Source organism: Pristiophorus japonicus, chromosome 30 (genome assembly GCF_044704955.1).
Source record: "Pristiophorus japonicus isolate sPriJap1 chromosome 30, sPriJap1.hap1, whole genome shotgun sequence".
NCBI classification, from domain to species: Eukaryota; Metazoa; Chordata; class Chondrichthyes; family Pristiophoridae; genus Pristiophorus; species Pristiophorus japonicus.
The window spans coordinates 7406942-7429722 of NC_092006.1; the positions used below are offsets into that span (position 1 = coordinate 7406942).

The 22781-nt window shown below is 48.5% G+C and overlaps 1 protein-coding gene across 3 annotated transcripts in view; it reads right to left on the minus strand.

The window, feature by feature from the left end:
* cgnb (cingulin b) overlaps positions 1-22781 on the minus strand; it is a 137729-nt gene that overhangs the window by 37139 nt on the left and 77809 nt on the right. For all 3 annotated transcript variants that reach the window (XM_070868619.1, XM_070868620.1, XM_070868621.1), the window contains 4 exons: positions 16818-17030; positions 9315-9521; positions 6814-6918; positions 5533-5685 (listed from right to left, as the gene is read on the minus strand). In XM_070868619.1, coding sequence (XP_070724720.1) covers positions 5533-5685; positions 6814-6918; positions 9315-9521; positions 16818-17030 — 678 coding nt within the window. The remainder of the gene's footprint in view (positions 1-5532; positions 5686-6813; positions 6919-9314; positions 9522-16817; positions 17031-22781) is intronic.

Consider the following 22781-nt stretch of genomic DNA (forward strand, 5'->3'; position numbering starts at 1 on the left):
GGGAAATCAATTATCATAGGCAGTCCCTCAGAATCGAGGAAGACTTGCTTCCACTCTTAGAATGAGTCCTTAGGTGACTGAACAGTCCAATACGAGAGCCACAGTCCCTGTCACAGGTGGAACAGACAGTGGTTGAGGGAAGGGGAGGGTGGGACTGGTTTGCCGCACGCTCCTTCCGCTGCCTGCGCTTGGTTTCTGCACGCTCTCGGCGACAAGACTCGAGGCGCTCAGCGCCCTCCCGGATGCACTTCCTCCACTTAGGGCAGACTGGTCTTTGGCCAGGGACTCCCAGGTGTCGGTGGGGATGTTGCACTATATCAGGGAGGCTTTGAGAGTGTCCCTGTAATGTTTCCTCTGCCCACCTTTGGCTTGTTTGCAGTGAAGGAGCTCAGAGTAGAGCGCTTGCTTTGGGAGTCTCGTGTCTGGCAGGCGGACAATGTGGCCCACCCAACGGAGCTGGTCGAGTGTGGTCAGTTCTTCAACAACAGCTACTTGCATTTATATAGCGCCTTTAATGTAGTGAAAAGTAGCAAGGCACTTTTCACAGGAGATTAAAAAATCGGTCTTGAGACGTCTAGAATCATGAGTGTGGGCCAGGCTTAATGGACCAGTTGGTCTTTTCCTGCATGTCATTTTTCCAACTAGTTCATCAAGTTCCTTCCGATCATCCGGTCTGGCCCACATGTCGAGTCCCATCCCGCACTATGTGGCAGGCTCGCGCTGTGCTCCGGAGCGGCGGCCCAGCAACACACTGCGTGGTTTAAAACCCCGAATACGAGAAGGCCTGTCACCACTTCCTTAGGGCAACCAGGCATGGGCAATCTTGTTGGCTGTTGCTCACATCCAGAGACCAAACTGATAATTAAGTATCTGGAGAGGGTAGAGATGATTTACTAGGATGTTCCACTAGCGAGGGTACAGAGGAGATTTACCAGGATGTTGCACTAGAGAGGGTACAGAGGAGATTTACCAGGATGTTGCACTGGAGAGGGTACAGAGGAGATTTACCAGGATGTTGCACTAGAGAGGGTACAGAGGAGATTTACCAGGATGTTGTACTGGAGAGGGTACAGAGGAGATTTACCAGGATGTTGCACTGGAGAGGGTACAGAGGAGATTTACCAGGATGTTGCATTAGAGAGGGTACAGAGGAGATTTACCAGGATGTTGCACTGGAGAGGATACAGAGGAGATTTACCAGGATGTTGCACTGGAGAGGGTACAGAGGAGATTTACCAGGATGTTGCACTGGAGAGGGTACAGAGGAGATTTACCAGGATGTTGCATTAGAGAGGGTACAGAGGAGATTTACCAGGATGTTGCATTGGAGAGGGTACAGAGGAGATTTACCAGGATGTTGCACTGGAGAGGGTACAGAGGAGATTTACCAGGATGTTGCACTGGAGAGGGTACAGAGGAGAATTACCAGGATGTTGCATTACAGAGGGTACAGAGGAGATTTACCAGGATGTTGCCAAGGACTGGAGAATTTTAGCTATGAGGAAAGATTGCATAGGCTGGGGTTGTCGTGGTGCACATGGGTACCAACGATATAGGTAAAAAAAGGGATGAGGTCCTACGAGATGAATTTAAGGAGCTAGGAGCTAAATTAAAACGTAGGACCTCAAAAGTAGTAATCTCAGGATTGCTACCAGTACCACGTGCTAGTCAGAGTAGGAATCGCAGGATAGCTCAGATGAATACGTGGCTTGAGCAGTGGTGCAGCAGGGAGGGATTCAAATTCCTGGGGCATTGGAACCGGTTCTGGGGGAGGTGGGACCAGTACAAACCGAACGGTCTGCACCTAGGCAGGACCGGAACCAATGTCCTAGGGGGAGTGTTTGCTAGTGCTGTTGGGGAAGAGTTAAATTAATGTGGCAGGGGGATGGGAACCAACGCAGGGAGACAGAGGGAAACAAAAAGGAGACAAAAGACAGAAAGGAGATGAGTAAAAGTGGAGGGCAGAGAAACCCAAGGCAAAAAACAAAAAGGGCCACTGAATGTAAAGGAGCTGCAGGAGGGGTCAAAACTAAAAATCATGGATTAAAAACTAGTATTAAAACACTCTACCTAAACGCACGCAGCATTCGAAATAAAGTAAATGAGTTGACGGCACAAATCATTACAAATGGGTATGATTTGGTGGCCATTTCAGAAACGTGGTTGCAGGGTGGGGGTGAGGAAGTAGTGTCTCAAATGAGCATACTATGCTTAAACAAAGAGGACGACAGTGGGATGAGGGCAGAGTTGGCTAAAGTAGACTGGAAACACAGACTAAACGGTGACACAATTGAGGAACAGTGGAGGACTTTTAAGGAGCTCTTTCATAGTGCTCAACAAAAATATATTCCAATGAAAAAGAAGGGCGGTAAGAGAAGGGATAACCAGGGAAATTAAGGAGAGTATCAAATTAAAAACCAATGCGTATAAGGTGGCCAAGGTTAGTGGAAAAATAGAAGATTGGGAAAATTTTAAACGACGGCAAAGAATGACTAAGAAAGCAATAAAGAAAGGAAAGATAGATTACGAAGGTAAACTTGCGCAAAACATAAAAACAGATAGTAAAAGCTTTTACCGATCTATAAAACGGAAGAGAGTGACTAAAGTAAATGTTGGTCCCTTAGAAGATGAGAAGGGGGATTTAAAAATGGGAAATGTGGAAATGGCTGAGACCTTAAACAATTATTTTGCTTCGGTCTTCACAGTGGAAGACACAGAAACCATGCTAGAAATTGCTGGTCACAGGAATGTGGGAAGGGAGGACCTGGAGACAATCACTATCACTAGGGGGGTAGTGCTGGACACGCTAATGGGACTGAAGATAGACAAGTCCCCTGGTCCTGATGAAATGCATCCCAGGGTATTAAAAGAGATGGCGGAAGTTATAGCAGATGCATTCGTTATAATCTACCAAAATTCTCTGGACTCTGGGGAGGTACCAGCGGATTGGAAAGCAGCTAATGTAACACCTCTGTTTAAAAAAGGGGGCAGACAAAAGGCAAGTAACTATTGGCCGGTTAGTTTAACATCTGTAGTGGGGAAAATGCTTGAAATTATTAAGGAAGAAATAGCGGGACATCTAGATAGGAATAGTGCAATCAAGCAAACGCAGCATGGATTCATGAAGGGGAAATCATGTTTAACTAATTTACTGGAATTCTTTGAGGATATAACGAGCATGGTGGATAGAGGTGTACCGATGGATGTGGTGTATTTAGATTTTCAAAAGGCATTCGATAAGGTGCCACACAAAAGGTTACTGCAGAAGATAGAGGTACGCGGAGTCAGAGGAACTGTATTAGCATGGATAGAGAATTCGCTGGCGAACAGAAAGCAGAGAGTCGGGATAAATGTGTCCTTTTTGGGTTGGAAATCGGTGGTTAGTAGTGTGCCACAGGGATCGGTGCTGGGACCACAACTGTTTACAATATACATAGATGACCTGGAAGAGGGGACAGAGTGTAGTGTAACAAAATTTGCAGATGACACAAAGATTAGAGGGAAAGCGGGTTGTGTAGAGGACACAGAGAGGCTGCAAAGAGATTTAGATAGGTTAAGCAAATGGGCTAAGGTCTGGCAGATGGAATACAATGTCAGAAAGTGTGAGGTCATCCATCTTGGGGAAAAAAAACAGTAAAAGGGAATATTATTTGAATGGGGAGAAATTACAACATGCTGCGGTGCAGAGGGACCTGGGGGTTCTTGTGCATGAAACTCTTTTGGAGCAAACAAAAACATTAAACCGTGGCCCTTCTTGTGCATGAATCCCAAAAAGTTAGTTTGCAGATGCAGCAGGTAATCAGGAAGGCGAATGGAATGTTGGCCTTCATTGCGAGAGGGATGGAGTACAAAAGCAGGGAGGTCCTGCTGCAACTGTACAGGGTATTGGTGAGGCTGCACCTGGAGTACTGCGTGCAGTTTTGGTCACCTTACTTAAGGAAGGATATACTGGCTTTGGAGTGGGTACAGAGACGATTCACTAGGTTGATTCCGGAGATGAGGGGGTTACCTTATGATGATAGATTGAGTAGACTGGGTCTTTACTCGTTGGGAGTTCAGAAGGATGAGGGGTGATCTTATAGAAACATTTAAAATAATGAAAGGGATAGACAAGATAGAGGCAGAGAGGTTGTTTCCACTGGTCGGGGAGACTAGAACTAGGGGGCACAGCCTCAAAATACGGGGGAGCCAATTTAAAACTGAGTTGAGAAGGAATTTTTTCTCCCAGAGGGTTGTGAATCTGTGGAATTCTCTGCCCAAGGAAGCAGTTGAGGCTAGCTCATTGAATGTATTCAAGTCACAGATAGATAGATTTTGAACTAATATGGGAATTAAGGGTTATGGGCAGCGGGCGGGTAAATGGAGCTGAGTCCACGGCCAGATCAGCCATTATCTTGATGAATGGCGGAGCAGGCTCGAGGGGCGAGATGGCCTACTCCTGTTCCTAATTCTTATGTTCTTATTTGGAACAGAGGAAGCTGAGGGGAGGCCTTATTGAGGTCTCCGCAAGATCCTACAAATCCCCTGGGAGGACAGACGCACCAACATCACTGTCCTCGCCCAGGCTAACATCCCCAGCATTGAAACACTGACCACACTCGATCAGCTCCGCTGGGCAAGCCACATACCCGACATGAGGCTCCCTAAGCAATTGCTCTACTCGGAACTCCTTCACGGCAAACGAGCCAAAAGTGGGCAGCGGAAATGTTACAGGGACACCCTCAAAACCTCCCTGGTGAAGTGCGACATCACCACTGACACCTGGGAGACCCTGGCCGAAGACTGTCCGAGGTGGAGAAAGTGCATCCGTGAGGGTGCTGAGCACCTCGATTCTCAACGTCGAAAGCGTGAAAAGATCAGGCGCAGGCAGCGGAAGGAGCGCGCGGCAAATCAGTCCCACCCGCCCCTTCCCCCAACGAATAGCTGTCCCACCTGTGACAGGGTCTGTGGCTGTCATATTGGACTGTTCAGCCACCAAAGAACTTACTTTAGGAGTGGAAGCAAGTCTTCCTCGATTCCGAGGAACTGCCTATGATGATGATGATGTATAAAATGTATGAGGGGCCTGGATAGAGTGGATCGGAAGGACCTATTTCTCTTCGCAGAGGGGTCAACAACCAGGGGGCACAGATTTAAAGTCATTGATCGAAGGTTTCGAGGGGAGTTGAGGAGAACATTTTTCACCCAGAGGGTGGTGGGGGTCTGGAACTCACTGCCTGAAAGGGTGGCAGAGGCAGAAACCCTCATAGCAATTAAAAAGTACGTGGATGTGCACTTGAAGTGCCGTAACCTACAGGGCTACGGACCGAGAGCTGGAAAGTGGGATGAGGCTGGGTGGCTCTTGGTCGGCCGGCTCGGACACGATGGGCCGAATGGCCTCCTTCTGTGCTGTAAACTTCTACGATTCTATGAACAAACGGATGGCTGGTGGGAGGAATGCAACAGCTCCGCCTGCAAGTGTTCAACTTGCCAAACACAAAACCGCGTTGAGGCTGCTCTTTGCAACGTCGTTGCCCGTGGCCTGCTTCTCACCTCTTTCTGGAGCTTCTCAATCGTTTTATCCAGCAGCCGCTTCTGCTCCTCCAGCTCGTTCTTTGCCTTCTTGAGCTGGTCTTTCTGCCTCGTCTCGTCCTGGAAACGCTCGCGTAACTCCTGGTAGTCTTGGGTCAGCCTGCTCAGATTCCGCTGTTTATTGCGATGCGGGCGGGCGGAGATGAAAACAGAAAGTGTTACGATTGCACGATATGGCAGTCCTGTGGATGGATTAGTGAGTAGATGCAACACACACACACACACACACACACACACAGACAGACAGACAGACACGCTCCAGCACCTCGATTGGAAGTCCCAAGACAGGAATATTCCAGCCGTCACTGAATGTCCCAGCCGTGTGCGCTTCTGACTGGGAGCGAGGACTGAAAAGGACGTGGAGCTCCCTGCTAAGTTATGAAACCCATTGCTGAGGGTGGTCCGGAGCAGAGCGGGTTCAGGGAGTGTAGTCAACTGTTGTGATGTGGGAAACGCGGCAGCTAATTTGCGCACAGCAAGCTCCCACAAACAGCAGTGTGCTAATGACCCAGATCATCTGTTTTAGTGATGTTGGTTGAGGGATAAATATTGGCCCCAGGACACCGGGGAGAACTCCCCCTGCTCTTCTTCGAAATAATGGCCTTGGGATCTTTGACGTCCACCTGAGGGGGCAGACAGGACCTCAATTTAACGTCTCATCTGAAAGACAGCACCTCAGACAGTGCGGCGCTCCCTCAGCACCGCCCCTCCGACAGCGCGGCGCCCTCCCTCAGCACCGCCCCTCCGACAGCGCGGCGCCCTCCCTCAGCACCGCCCCTCCGACAGCGCGGCACGCTCCCTCAGCACTGCCCCTCCGACAGTGCGGCGCTCCCTCAGCACTGCCCCTCCGACAGTGCGGCGCTCCCTCAGCACCGCCCCTCCGACAGTGCGGCGCTCCCTCAGCACCGCCCCTCCGACAGCGCGGCGCGCTCCCTCAGCACCGCCCCTCCGACAGCACGGCGCGCTCCCTCAGCACTGGCACTGGGATTGTCAGCCTAGATTATGTGCTCAAGTTCCTGGAGTGGGACTTGAACTCTCAACTTTCTGGCTCAGGTGAATGTGCCACCCACTGAGCCACGACTGACATTCTACAACCGTTACGACAGCTGGTGGAGTAGGAAAGGCCGGGCATGGACCTAGGAGGCCACAGCAGAAGCCCGCAGACTGTACAGCAAATACACTGGTATTAACTGAATGGCAGAAATTAAACTTCACCGCACAAGTAATAAAACCGTGTTGTACCTGGGTTTCCTCTAGACGGTTCTCCAATGCTCTCTTGGCAACAGCGATCTCCTGCTCCTGGTCCGTAGCCTCTCCCAGGGACTGCTCCATTTGCTTTCGCTCCACCTTGCAAACATACAGAAGAGTCACGATGTATTTCACATACTCAAAGTAGGGAATGGTACAGCCCATCGGAGCCTGACCCGCCATTCAATGAGACTGCGGCTGAACCTGTATCTTAACTCCATCCACCCACCTTGGTTCCGCAATCCTTAATCTTCCTTACCCAACAAAAATCTATTGCTTGCTGAGTGTTTCCAGCACTGTGGGGTTATATTTCACAAACACACATACTCAGAACAGAGACTAACACACGGACACACACACACACAGGACAGAGGCACACACACAGAGACACAGACTTCTCTGTCTAGGCTCACACTTCCACTAAATCTCCTCTCTGCTTCACCAATCTCTCCAGCAAGTGATAGTGACCAGATCATCGGCTTTTAGTGATGCTGCGATTGAGGTAGAAATATTGACCAGGAGACCGGAGGTGAACTCCCTCCTGCTCATCTTTGAAATAGTTGCCCTGGGATCTTTTACGTCCACCAGGGGGGGCAGATGGGGGGGGGGCCTTGGTTTAACGTCTCATCCGAAAAGAGAAATGTTATCTGTTGCAGGAACCCCTAAAGAGGTAACAGGGCCATGGCCTCAAAAACTGAAACGTTTTAAATAGGCAGTAATTTTAAATAGCAGTGGAGTTGTTTGTTGGTTGACCGGGGGCTGAAGCAAGTCTTGGGAGACTCCTGCTGTCGCCCCGATTGTGTAGTCGACAACACTCTGCCTCCGCTCACTTCCTCCCCCCACCCCCTCGACCCCCACTTCCCCTCGCGGCTGGGAGGGAGGGAGGGGGGGCTAATGTCACAATAGGCTGGCAGGATACCCAACTACTGCTCTGCTTACACAAAAACCAGTTTGTTGACTTGGAGCCTATAATTAACAACTGCTTATGTAGTGGTAAGGTTTAGAATCCTCAACTGTGTACAGGTGCACTGCCAGAGTTTAACCCGTTAAAAACTAAACATACAACCAGCACAGAGCGCTGGTAAGGTTCTTGCTGCTTGGCCAGCCAAGGTCACTCTCAATGTTAGAGCATTGGATTGCAGCGTTTTCTGTAGCTGGTCGCCGTTTTGGAACGTGGGCAGAAACATCGGCAGAGCCCAGGTACAGGAATGGGAAGGTTGGGACGGATGAGTGGCGAGATGCAGTGAATGTTTATGGCGGAGGAATGGCGAGGGACCGTGACGGAGGTGCGGCGAATGAGGGCACGGGGCCCAGAAGAGCCGAGGGCACAGGGGCAGCACGGGCCCAGCCCACACCGTGCGATATGTGGGCGCACTAGGTGCGTGCAGCAGAGATGGGTCTCCTGGTTAACCTTTGCCACTGGACCAAGACCTCGCTCTGTCAAGCCCGTGTGGTGGCTGGTGAGCAACGGTCACCCCACGTTAAAAAAAAATCCACCCACAGGCATCTTCCACCTTTCATGATGGAGTTCAGGACTGGAACATCGGGTCCTTCATCGAAACATCTGTGAACTCGTGGAAGCAAGTCATCCTCGTTCGATGATGATGAATTAACAAAGCATCGTCCAGTCTGCAAACTAAATCCTGACCTCCTCCTGTGTTTCCTTAACAGCACTGGGGCTCTGTGGCCTTAAAGGGGGCTGAACCTTGGTTAGACCACACTTGGGTGTTCTGTGCAGTGTTCCGGTCGCCATTTTATACAAAGGATGCAGAGAGGATGTTTCCACTGATGGGGGAAACTAGAACTAGGGGCCACCCATTTAAAACTGAGATGAGGAGGAATTTCTTCTCTCAGAGGGTTGTAAATCGGTGGAACTCGCTGCCTCAGAGAGCTGTGGAAGCCGGGACATTGAATAAATTTAAGACAGAGGTAGACAGTTTCTTAACCGATAAGGGAATAAGGGAGCGGGCGGGGAAGTGGAGCGGTGTCCATGATCGGATCAGCCATGATCTTATTGAATGGCGGAGCAGGCTCGAGGGGCCGTATGGCCCACTCCTGCTCCTATTTCTTATGATGGGGCACCGGAGAGGGTGGAGAGATGATTTACAAGGATGATAGCAGAAATGCGAGGGTATACATATCAGGAAAGGATTGGCAGGCTGTAACTAGCGAGGAGAAACTTCTTCACTCAGAGGGTGGTGAATCTTTGGAATTCTCTGCCCCCAGAGGGCTGTGGAGGCTCAGTCTTCAAGACAGAGATCGATATATTTTTGGATGTTAAGGGAATCGAGGGATGAGGACAGGGCAGGAAAGTGGAGTTGAGGGCGAAGATCGGCCATGATCTCATGAGAATGGCGGAGCAGGCCCGAGGGGCCGAAAGGCCAACTCCTGCTCCTAATTCTTATAAAATAACCCATTACAATTGAGATGAGGAGCAATTCCATTGGGGTGGCCCACATCGAACCCTGCTGACAGATTTGCTGCTGTGGAATTACCTCGATCCTGGCCATCTTGTCTTTTAGCCTCGACTCAGAGCTTTGCAGCTCCTCCACCATGTCCTTGGACTCTCCCATCTGGAAGTCCATCTGGGAAACCCTCCTCTTCAGGTCCTCGTTGTCCTGCCTCAGCTGCTTGAGTGAAGAATCTGCCGCTTTCCTCGCCTGCTCCGTAGCGCCCTTTTCGTTCTCCAGGTTTAGTTTGTCCTGCGGAAGGGATAAAGCCATTTTCAATTTTTTTTTTTTTTTTGCACGCTTGCGGACATTTGCTTCAATATCTGGTCAAAGGACGGACCGCTCTCGCTCCACCGGGGGTCTCAATACACCACCTGGTTATGCCACAGTGCAGGGGAACAGGCGAGATCCTTGCTCCCCTGTCTCTGAACCCAAACATTACTATTGAAAGGCACCAAGAAGGAATTCAGCCTAACATAAGAATCAGGAGCAGGAGTCGGCCATTTGGCCCCTCGAGCCTGCTCTGCCATTCAATAAGACCATGGCTGATCCGATCTTGGCCTCAGCTCCACTTCCCATTCCGCTCTCCATAACCCTCCCTTATCGACTCCCTTATCGTTCAAAAATCTGTATCTCCACGAATATATTCAATGACCAAACTTGTCCTGACGGAGCCCAACGTAAGCTCGAGAAACAGCATCTAATCTTTCTATTCGAGGAGGAGAGAGAGAGAGAGGAAGAGGGGTTTAGGGAGGGAATTCCAGAGCTCAGGGCTCCAGGCAGCTGAAGGCACAGCCGGCGATGGTGGAGCGATGGAAATTGGGGGGGGATGCTCGAGAGATCAGAATTGGAGGAGCTCGGAAGTTGGTACAGCCGTGATCTCACTGAATGGCGGAGCAGGCTCGAGGGGCCGTATGGCCCACTGTTACTTCTTTACGTTGTAGAGCTGGGTGACTGGATTAATTTGCTTTTTGTTTTTAAATTCGATCGGGAGATGTGGGCATCGCTGGCAAGGCCGGCATTTATTGCCCATCCCTAATTGCCCTCGAGAAGGTGGTGGTGAACCGCCATCTTGAACCGCAGCAGTCTGCTACGATAAAAGGCAAACGTGGCAGCCATTTTGCGAGCAGCAAGATCCCGCAAACGGGGATGCGATGAATATTCAGCCGCGGTGGGACTTGCAGAGGGACGAATGTCCGAACAGGACATGAAGACCACCCTAGTCTTCTTCGACGACAAGCACGGGATCTTTAGCGCCCGCCGGAACAGGGCCCTTAGTTTAAATGTCTCCATTGAAGGACTGCACCACTGCACTGTGGGCAACAGCGTGCATGATGTCCCTGCGTCCTGGAGTGGAGCCCGTGCCCACATCCCTTCTGACTCGGAGCCAAGAATGCCATCAAGTGAGCATTGCCCGACTGGGTAGAAAATTTTAAAAAGCCCAAAATGAGGAAAGGGATGCAGCTGTGAAAGGGGATGCCCTTTTAGTCCTCCCTTCCCACTGTCCGGGGGCCCCAAACGCCCCTTCCGAGCGAAACAGCTAACTTAGCACGACGCCGTCTCCTCCACATTGGGAAGACCGAACGCAGATTGGGCGACCGCTTGGTGGAACACCTCCGTTCAGTCCGTGAGCACGCCCTTGAGCTTCCGGTCGCCTGTCACTTTAATTCTCCGCTCCACTCCCGCTCTGACCTCTCCGTCCTCGGTCCAACATAAGAACTAGGAGCAGGAGTTGGCCAATCGCAGGCTCGAGGGGCCGTATGGCCTATCCCTGCTCCTATTTCTTATGTCCCTATTTCTTATTCGGCCCCTCGAGCCTGCTCCGCCATTCAATAAGACCACGGCTGATCTGATCTTGGCCTCAACTCCACTTCCCTGCCTGCTCCCCGTAACCCTTGAAACATAGAAACATAGAAAATAGGTGCAGGAGCAGGCCATTCGGCCCTTCGAGCCTGCACCACCATTCAATAAGATCATGGCTGATCATTCAACTCAGTACCCCTTTCCTGCTTTCTCTCCATCCCCGATCCCTTTAGCCATAAGGGCCACATCTAACTCCCTCCCGAGTACATCTAACGAACTGGCATCAACAACTCTGTGGTAGAGAATTTCACAGGTTAACAACTCTCTAGGTGAAGAAGTTTCTTCACATCTTGGTCCTAAATGGCTTACCCCTTATCCTTAGACTGTGACCCCTGGTTCTGGACTTCCCCAACATCGGGAACATTCTTCCTGAATCTAATCTGTCCAATCCCGTCAGAATTTTATATGTTTCTATGAGATCCCCTCTCATTCCTGGGGCATTGGAACCGGTTCTGGGGGAGGTGGGACCAGTACAAACCGGACGGTCTGCACCTGGGCAGGACCGGAACCAATGTCCTAGGGGGAGTGTTTGCTAGTGCTGTTGGGGAGGATTTAAACTAATATGGCAGGGGGATGGGAACCAATGCAGGGAGACAGAGGGAAACAAAAAGGAGACAAAAGCAAAAGACAGAAAGGAGATGAGGAAAAGTGGAGGGCAGAAAAACCCAAGGCAAAGAACAAAAAGGGCCACTGTACAGCAAAATTCTAAAAGGACAAAGGGTGTTAAAAAAACAAGCCTGAAGGCTTTGCGTCTTAATGCAAGGAGTATCCGTAATAAGGTGGATGAATTAACTGTGCAAATAGATGTTAACAAATATGATGTGATTGGGATTACGGAGACGTGGCTCCAGGATGATCAGGGCTGGGAACTCAACATCCAGGGGTATTCAACATTCAGGAAGGATAGAATAAAAGGAAAAGGAGGTGGGGTAGCATTGCTGGTTAAGGAGGAGATTAATGCAATAGTTAAGAAGGACATTAGCTTGGATGATGTGGAATCTATATGGGTAGAGCTGCAGAACACCAAAGGGCAAAAAACATTAGTGGGAGTTGTGTACAGACCTCCAAACAGGAGTAGTGATGTTGGGGAGGGCATCAAACAGGAAATTAGGGGTGCATGCAATAAAGGTGCAGCAGTTATAATGGGTGACTTTAATATGCACATAGATTGGGCTAACCAAACTGGAAGCAATACGGTGGAGGAGGATTTCCTGGAGTGCATAAGAGATGGTTTTCTAGACCAATATGTCGAGGAACCAACGAGGGGGGAGGCCATCTTAGACTGGGTGTTGTGTAATGAAAGAGGATTAATTAGCAATCTCGTTGTGCGAGGCCCCTTGGGGAAGAGTGACCATAATATGGTGGAATTCTGCATTAGGATGGAGAATGAAACAGTTAATTCAGAGACCATGGTCCAGAACTTGAAGAAGGCTAACTTTGAAGGTATGAGGTGTGAATTGGCTAGGATAGATTGGCGAATGATACTTAAGGGGTTGACTGTGGATGGGCAATGGCAGACATTTAGAGACCGCATGGATGAACTACAGCAATTGTACATTCCTGTCTGGCGTAAAAATAAAAAAGGGAAGGTGGCTCAACCGTGGCTATCAAGGGAAATCAGGGATAGTATTAAAGCCAAGGAAGTGGCATACAAATTGGCCAGAAATAGCAGCGAACCCAGGGACTGGGAGAAATTTAGAACTCAGCAGAGGAGGACAAAGGGTTTGATTAGGGCAGGGAAAATGGAGTACGAGAAGAAGCTTGCAGGGAACATTAAGACGAATTGCAAAAGTTTCTACAGATATGTAAAGAGAAAAAAGGTTAGTAAAGACAAAACGTAGGTCCCCTGCAGTCAGAATCAGGGGAAGTCATAATGGGGAAGAGAGAAATGGCGGACCAATTGAACAAGTACTTTGGTTCGGTATTCACTAAGGAGGACACAAACAACCTTCCGGATATAAAAGGGGTCAGAGGATCTAGTAAGGAGGAGGAACTGAGGGAAATCCTTATTAGTCGGGAAATTGTGTTGGGGAAATTGATGGGATTGAAGGCCGATAAATCCCCAGGGCCTGATGGACGGCATCCCAGAGTACTTAAGGAGGTGGCCTTGGAAATAGCGGATGCATTGACAGTCATTTTCCAACATTCCATTGAATCTGGATCAGTTCCTATCGAGTGGATGGTAGCCAATGTAACCCCACTTTTTAAAAAAAGGAGGGAGAGAGGAAACAGGGAATTATAGACCAGTCAGCCTGACATCGGTCGTGGGTAAAATGATGGAATCAATTATTAAGGATGTCATAACAGCGCATTTGGAAAGAGGTGACATGATAGGTCCAAGTCAGCATGGATTTGTGAAAGGGAAATCATGCTTGACAAATCTTCTGGAATTTTTTGAGGATGTTTCCAGTAGAGTGGACAAGGGAGAACCAGTTGATGTGGTGTATTTGGACTTTCAGAAGGCTTTCGACAAGGTCCCACACAAGAGATTGATGTGCAAAGTTAAAGCACGAGATTGGGGGTAGTGTGCTGACATGGATTGAGAACTGGTTGTCAGACAGGAAGCAAAGAGTAGGAGTAAATGGGGACTTTTCAGAATGGCAGGCAGTGACTAGTGGGGTACCACAAGGTTCTGTGCTGGGGCCCCAGCTGTTTACACTGTACATTAATGATTTAGACGAGGGGATTAAATATAGCATCTCCAAATTTGCGGATGACACTAAGTTGGGTGGCAGTGTGAGCCGCGAGGAGGATGCTATGAGGCTGCAGAGTGACTTGGATAGGTTAGGTGAGTGGGCAAATGCATGGCAGATGAAGTATAATATGGATAAATGTGAGGTTATCCACTTTGGTGGTAAAAACAGAGAGACAGACTATTATCTGAATGGTGACAGATTAGGAAAAGGGGAGGTGCAATGAGACCTGGGTGTCATGGTACATCAGTCATTGAAGGTTGGCATGCAGGTACAGCAGGCGGTTAAGAAAGCAAATGGCATGTTGGCCTTCATAGCAAGGGGATTTGAGTACAGGGGCAGGGAGGTGTTGCTACAGTTGTACAGGGCCTTGGTGAGGCCACACCTGGAGTATTGTGTACAGTTTTGGTCTCCTAACCTGAGGAAGGACATTCTTGCTATTGAGTGAGTGCAGCGAAGGTTCACCAGACTGATTCTCGGGATGGCGGGACTGACCTATCAAGAAAGACTGGATCAACTGGGCTTGTATTCACTGGAGTTCAGAAGAATGAGAGGGGACCTCATAGAAATGTTTAAAATTCTGATGGGTTTAGACAGGTTAGATGCAGGAAGAATGTTCCCAATGTTGGGGAAGTCCAGAACCAGGGGACACAGTCTAAGGATAAGGGGTAAGCCATTTAGGACTGAGATGAGGAGAAACTTCTTCACCCAGAGAGTGGTGAAACTGTGGAATTCTCTACCACAGAAAGTTGTTGAGGCCAATTCACTAAATATATTCAAAAAGGAGTTGGATGAAGTCCTTACTACTAGGGGGATCAAGGGGTATGGCGAGAAAGCAGGAATATGGTACTGAAGTTGCATGTTCAGCCATGAACTCATTGAATGGCGGTGCAGGCTAGAAGTGCCGAATGGCCTACTCCTGCACCTATTTTCTATGTTTCTATGTTTCTATTCTTCTAAACTCCAGTGAATACAGGCCCAGTCAATCCAGTCTCTCCTCATGTGTCAGTCCTGCCATCCCAGGAATCAGTCTGGTGAACCTTCGCTGTACTCCCTCAATCGCAAGAATGTCCTTCCTCAGATTATGAGGCTACAACTGAACACAATATTCCAGGTGAGGCCTCACCAAGACCCTGTACAACTGCAGTAAGACCTCCCTGCTCCTCTACTCAAATCCTCTCACTATGAAGGCCAACATACCATTTGTCTTCTTCACTGCCTGCTGTACCTGCATGCCAACTTTCAATGACTGATGTACCATGACACCCAAAGGTCTCGTTGCACCTCCCCTTTTCCTAATCTGTTGCCATTCAGATAATATTCTGCCTTTCTGTTTTTGCCGCCAAAGTGGATAACCTCACATTTATCCACATTATACTGCATCTGCCATGCATTTACTCCCGTATCATTCAAAATATGACTATTTCTACCTTAAATATATTCAATGACCCAACGCAAGCTCGAGGAACAGCATCTCATCTTTCGTTTAGGCACTTTATAGCCTTCTGGACACAACATCGAGTTCAACAATTTCAGACCAAAACACCTCTGCCCCTACTTTTTTCCCCACGGCAGTTGTTGCCGATTCTTCCATTCCCATTTACATCCTATCTAGACTTGCCATTTGTTTCTGAACTTGTCCCATTACCATCTCATTTTTGCCTTGCACCATCATCACTTTTGTCTCTCTAATCTCTCCTGCCTCCCACCCCATCACAGACCTTCCCTCTTGATCTTTCTTCCCCCTTCCCCTAGACTGCTTAAAAACCTGTGACTTCTTCGAGTTCTGACAAAGGGTCACCGACCTGAAACGTCAACTCTTGTGTAATGAGAGGGGATTAATTAGCAATCTTGTTGTGCAAGGCCCTTTGGGGAAGAGTGATCATAATATGGTAGAATTCTTCATTAAGATGGAGAGTGACACAGTTAATTCAGAGACTAGGGTTCTAAACTTCAAGAAAATTAACTTCGATGGTATGAGACATGAACTGGCTGGAATAGACTGGCGAATGATACTTAAAAGGATTGACGGTGGATAGGCAATGGCAGACATTTAAAGATCACATGGATGAACTTCAACAATTGTACATCCCTGTCTGGAGTAAAAATAAAATGGGGAAGGTGACTCAATCGTGGCTAACAAGGGAAATTAAGGATAGTGTTAAATCCAAGGAAGAGGCATATAAATTGGCCAGGAAAAGCAGCAAACCTGAGGACTGGGAGAAATTTAGAATTCAGCAGAGGACTATATTCAAAAGGGAGTTAGATGTGGCCCTTACGGCTAAAGGGATCAAGGGGTATGGAGAGAAGGCAGGAATGGGGTACTGAAGTTGTATGATTAGCCATGATCATATTGAATGGTGGTGCAGGCTCGAAGGGCCGAATGGCCTACTCCTGCACCTATTTTCTATTTTTTTTTTTGAAACAGAGGTATTGTTTCAGTTTATTCACAGGCGCAGTCTTCTATTTCTGTTTACAAACTGCATAAACATTTCCTCTCCAATTCTGCACAAACATCCTTTTGTACAACAGTCTGGAAAGTTTTCCTCCGTAGACTTAATAACTATAAACTGAACATGCAAGGTACAAACAATTGCTCAGCTGAAGAGGTTGCAATATTTTGCACCATTTGAATTAGAAAAACTTAAAACGGATCAATTTAATTAAGACAAACACTAGCTAATCATAGCTGATGTCTCACAATGTACAGAATGGAACATAACTGAAAACATCGGGACAATATTTGAAATACTATTGCTGCAGGCTTGAATCCAAGTAGAGTCAGTCGGGTTTAAATACAAAATCAATCAGGATATTTTACCGAATGCAAATAATGTCTATGTTTCTATCTCCGCAGATGCTGCCTGACCCCACTGAGTGTCTCCAGCGTTTGCGGTTTTTATTATGGGTAGAAAATAAATTGGGAGAGATTTCACCGACATTCGTACGGTTACACACCGGATAATACACACCGGCCGCAGGTTAAACTCACCTGCGACATGAGGTCACAGCTCCTCCGGAGTGCCTCAATCTCCTTCTGGTGGCTCAGCTTCAGTTTTTCCAGCGCTCGGTTGCGGTTATCCGCCTCCTCGCTCAGCGTCCCCTTCAGTGCATTCAACTCCTGCTCTTTTCGCTGGACAACGGCCTCCCGGTGCTGGCTGGCACCATCCAGCTCTTGCACTTCCTTCCTGGCTTTAGCCAGCTCCTGAAACAGGGAAAGACCCGATCATTTTTTTTGCATTGGCTGCCACAAGGCATCAGTACTGGAGAGGGTACGGAGGAGATTTACCAGGATGTTGCACGAGAGAGGGTACAGAGGAGATTTACCAGGATGTTGCACTTGAGAGGGTACAGAGGAGATTTACCAGGATGTTGCACTAGAGAGGGTACGGAGGAGATTTACCAGGATGTTGCACTAGAGAGGGTGCAGAGGAGATTTACCAGGATGTTGCACTAGAGAGGGTGCAGAGGAGATTTACCAGGATGTTGCACTGGAGAGGGTACAGAGGAGATTTACCAGGATGTTGCACTGGAGAGGGTACAGAGGAGATTTACCAGGATGTTGCACGAGAGAGGGTACAGAGGAGATTTACCAGGATGTTGCACTAGAGAGGGTACAGAGGAGATTTACCAGGATGTTGCACTTGAGAGGGTACAGAGGAGATTTACCAGGATGTTGCACTAGAGAGGGTACGGAGGAGATTTACCAGGATGTTGCACTAGAGAGGGTGCAGAGGAGATTTACCAGGATGTTGCACTAGAGAGGGTGCAGAGGAGATTTACCAGGATGTTGCACTGGAGAGGGTACAGAGGAGATTTACCAGGATGTTGCACTGGAGAGGGTACAGAGGAGATTTACCAGGATGTTGCACGAGAGAGGGTACAGAGGAGATTTACCAGGATGTTGCACTACAGAGAGTACAGAGGAGATTTACCAGGATGTTGCACTGGAGAGGGTACAGAGGAGATTTACCAGGATGTTGCACTAGAGGGTACAGAGGAGATTTACCAGGATGTTGCACGAGAGAGGGTACGGAGGAGATTTACCAGGATGTTGCACTGGAGAGGGTACAGAGGAGATTTACCAGGATGTTGCACTGGAGAGGGTACAGAGGAGATTTACCAGGATGTTGCACTGGAGAGGGTACAGAGGAGATTTACCAGGATGTTGCACTAGAGAGGGTACAGAGGAGATTTACCAGGATGTTGCACTACAGAGGGTACAGAGGAGAATTTACCAGGATGTTGCACTAGAGAGGGTACAGAGGAGATTTACCAGGATGTTGCACTAGAGAGGGTACTGAGGAGATTTACCAGGATGTTGCACTAGGGAGGGTACTGAGGAGATTTACCAGGATGTTGCACTGGAGAGGGTACAGAGGAGATTTACCAGGATGTTGCCTGGACCGGAGAATTTTAGCGATGAGGAATGATTATTGTTTTCCTTGGAACAGAGGAGGCTGAGGGGAGACTTAATTGAGGTGAATAAAATTATGAGGGGCCTGGATAGAGTGGATAGGAAGGACCTATTCCCCTTAGTAGAGAGAGGTCAACAACCAGGAGGCACAGATTTAAAGTAATTGGTAGGAGGTTTAGAGGGGATTTTTTTTTTTCACCCAGAGGGTGGTGGGGGTCTGGGGTGGAAGTCGCTGCCTGAAAGTGTGGTAGAGGCAGAAACCCTCACATTTAAAAAGTACTTGGATGTGCACTTGAAGTGCCGTAATCTACAGGGCTACGGACCAAGAGCTGAAAAGTGGGATTAGGCTGGATTGCTCTTTGTCGGCCGGCTCGGACACGATGGGCCGAAATGGCCCCCTTCTGTGCTGTAAATTTCTGTAATTCTACGATACTCTGGTACATCTGTATCTACTGCCTTTGCTTTATCTATCCAATCGCTCACTTACACAAGAACGTAAGAAATAGGAGGAGTCGGCCATTTGGCCCCTCGAGCCTGCTCCGCCATTCAATAAGATCACGGCTGATCTGATCATGGACTCAGGTTCACTTCCCCGCCCGCTCCCCATAACCCTTAACTCCCTTATCGCTCAACAATCTGTCTATCTCCACCTTAAATATATCCAATGACCCAACCTCCACAGCTCTCTGGGGCAGAGAATTCCACAGATTCACGACCCTCAGAATAAATTCTTCCTCATTTCGGTTTCAAATGGGTGACCCCTTATTCTGAAACTATGCTCCCTAGTTCTAGATGCCCTCACGAGGTGAAACAGCCTCTCTGCATCCACCTTGATAAGCCCCCTCAGAATCTTACACGTTTCAATAAGATCACATCTCATTCTTCTAAACTCCAATGAGCAGAGGCCCAACCTGCTCAATCTTTCTTCATATGACAACCCCCACATCTCAGGAATCAACCTCTTCAAAGACTTCTACTGAATTGGTCAAGAACAAATTGCCGTTAACAAATTGTGGGGCAGTTTAAAGCCAAAAATATCAGAAAGTCACCAATAAATCCAATGGGGAATTCAGGAGAAACTTCTTTACCCAGAGAGTGGTGAGAATGTGGAAGTCGCTGCCATAGGGAAGGGTTGAGGCGAATAGAATCGATGCATTTAAGGGGAAGCTAGACAAACACATGAGGGAGAAAGGAATAGAAGGATATGGGGAGAGGGTGAGATGAAGAGGGGTGGGAGGGGGCTGGTGTGGAGCATAAATCCCGGCACGGAGCAGTGGGGCCGAATGGGCTGTTTGTGTGCTGTAAATATGATTTAATCAAGGGCAGGATGCAGATCGGTGCCTAGAATTCCTTATGCGACCAAGTTCCTCGGAGTTTAAATGCACATTGGGATTTTTCAGGAAGTCGAGCCCCGTGATACATATTCCGCTTTTTATATCATCGTGTTCAGAGAAGGTTCACTGAGATGATTCCGGGGATGAGCAGGTTGACCTATGAAGAAAGGTTGAGTAGGTTGGGCCTCTACTCATTGGAATTCAGAAGAATGAGAGGTGATCTTATCGAAACGTATCAGATTATGAGGGGGCTTGACGAGGTGGATGCAGAGAGGATGTTTCCACTGATGGGGGAGACTAGAACTAGGGGGCATGATCTTAGAATAAGGGGCCGCCCATTTAAAACAGAGACGAGGGGAAATTTCTTCTTAGAGGGTTGTAAATTGTGGAATTCGCTGCCTCAGCTGTGGAAGCCGGGACATTGAATAAATTTAAGAGAGATAGACAGTTTCTTAACCAATAAGGGAATAAGGGGGCGGGCAGGGAAGTGGAGCTGATCAGATCAGCCATGATCTTATTGAATGGCGGTTCAGGCTCGAGGGGCCGAATGGCCGACTCCTGTCCCTATTTCTTATGTTCTTATGTTAAGGGCCGTGCTCTGTGGTTGCCGGGCTCCAGAGTACAGACACGCAGAGTGTGGGTCCACATCTTCACCTGCCTGGAATAGAAGGCGTCAACTCTGCGGCAGATTGGTAGGCGCCCTACGTTCGGGAGTCTACGATGCCCCCTGGTGTACTTCCAGGTCCTGCTGTTCCGATTCGGGAGGGAAGCCAACAGCAGGAGACCTGCATGCCTGGAGCTGGCTGTATTGCTTCAGTGTCACCATGCTTATTTTCCGGGAGTTCCACCCAACAGAAGGTCCAAGCGCAGACTAATTGCTTCTCAACAGCAACGACTCCTCACAGCTATACAGCCGCCATTAAAACGTCCCAATCTACTGCACAGTAGTGTTATATCAGACACAATTTGACATCATAGGATTACATAGAAACAAAGAAAATAGGTGCAGGAGCAGGCCATTTGGCCCTTCGAGCCTGCACCACCATTCAATATGATCATAGCTGATCATGCAACTTCAGTACCCCATTCCTGCTTTCTCTCCATACCCCTTGATCCCTTTAGCCGTAAGGGCCACATCTAACTCCCTTTTGAATATATCTAACGAACTGGCCTCAACAACACTCTGCGGTAGAGAATTCTACAGGTTCACAATTCTGAGTGAAGAAGTTTCTCCTCATCTCAGTCCCAAATGGCTTATACTTAGACTGTGACTCCTGGTTCTGGACTTCCCCAACAACGGGAATATTCTTCCTGCACCTAACCTGTCCAGTCCGATAGGACACCCTCAAAGCCTCCCTGATAAAATGCAACATCCCCACCGACACCTGGGAGTCCCTGGCCAAAGACCACTCCGCCCTAAGTGGGGGAAGTGCATCCGGGAGGGTGCTGAGCACCTCGAGTCTTGTCGCCGAGAGCGTGCAGAAACCAAGCGCAGGCAGCAGAAGGAGCGTGTGGCAAACCTGTCCCACCCTCCCCTTCCCTCAACAACTATCTGTCCCACCTGTGACAGACACTGTAATTCTCGTATTGGACTGTTCAGCCACCTAAGGACTTTTTTTTTTTATTTATTTTTTTTTTTTAAAAAAGAGTGGAAGCAAGTCTTCCTCGATTCCGAGGGACTGTCTGTGATGATGACATACTATATACGGCACAGAAACAGGTCATTCAGTCCAACCAGTCCGTGCCGGCATTTATATGCTCCACTCGAGCCTCCTCCAGTCTTTCCTCATCTAAATCTATCGGCATAACCCCCATTCTCTTCTCCCTCATATGCTTGTCCAACCTCCCTTTAAATGCATCGATACTATTCGCCTCAACCCCTCCCTGTGTGAGTTGCACATTCTCACCGCTCTCTGGGTAAAGAAGCTTCTTCTGAATTTCCCATCGGATTTCTCGGTGATTATCTTATATTGATGGCCTCTAGTTATATGGTCTTCCCCACAAGTGGAAACATTCTCTCTGTATCCACTCTAGAACCATAGAACGGTTCCAGCACCTGAGGCAGCCATTCGGCCCGTCGAGCCCGTGCCGGCTCTCTGCAAGAGCACTTCAGCCAGTCCCACTCCACCACCCTTTCCCCATAGCCCTGAAAATCTTTTTCTTTCAGGTACTTATCCAACTCCCTTTTGAAAGCCACAGATGCATCTGCCTCCACCACCCTCTCAGGCAGCGCATTTCAGATCCTAACCACTCGCTGCGTAAACAAGTTTTCCCTTGCGTCGCCTTTGGTTCTTCTGCCGATCGCCTTAAATCTGTGTCCTCTGCTTCTCGACCCTTCCGCCAATGGGAACAGTTTCTCTCTATCTACTCTGTCTTGACCCCTCATGATTTTGAGCACCTCGATCAAATCTCCTCGCAACCTTCTCTGCTCCAAAGAGAACAACCTCCATTGAGGTGTACCGATGGATGTGGCGTATTTAGATTTCCAAAAGGCATTCGATAAGGTGCCACACAAAAGGTGTGTGCAGAAGATAAAGGTACGCGGAGTCAGAGGAAATGTATTAGCATGGATCGAGAATTGGCTGGCTAACAGAAAGCAGAGAGTCGGGATAAATGGGTCCTTTTCAGGCTGGAAATCGGTGGTTAGTGGTGCACCACAGGGATCGGTGCTAGGACCACAACTGTTTACAATATACATAGATGACCTGGAAGAGGGGACAGAGTGTAGTGTAACAAAATTTGCAGATGACACAAAGATTAGTGGGAAAGCGGGTTGTGTAGAGGACACAGAGGCTGCAAAGAGATTTAGATAGGTTAAGCGAATGGGCTAAGGTTTGGCAGATGGAATACAATGTCGGAAAATGTGAGGTCATCCACCTTGAAAAAAAAAACAGTAAAAGGGAATATTATTTGAATGGGGAGAAATTACAACATGCTGAGGTGCAGAGGGACCTGGGGGTCCTTGTGCATGAATCCCAAAAAGTTAGTTTACAGGTGCAGCAGGTAATCAGGAAGGCGAATGGAATGTTGGCCTTCATTGCGAGAGGGATGGAGTACAAAAGCAGGGAAGTCCTGCTGCAACTGTACAGGGTATTGGTGAGGCCGCACCTGGAGTACTGCGTGCAGTTTTGGTCACCTTACTTAAGGAAGGATATACTAGCCTTGGAGGGGGTACAGAGACGATTCACTAGGCTGATTCCGGAGA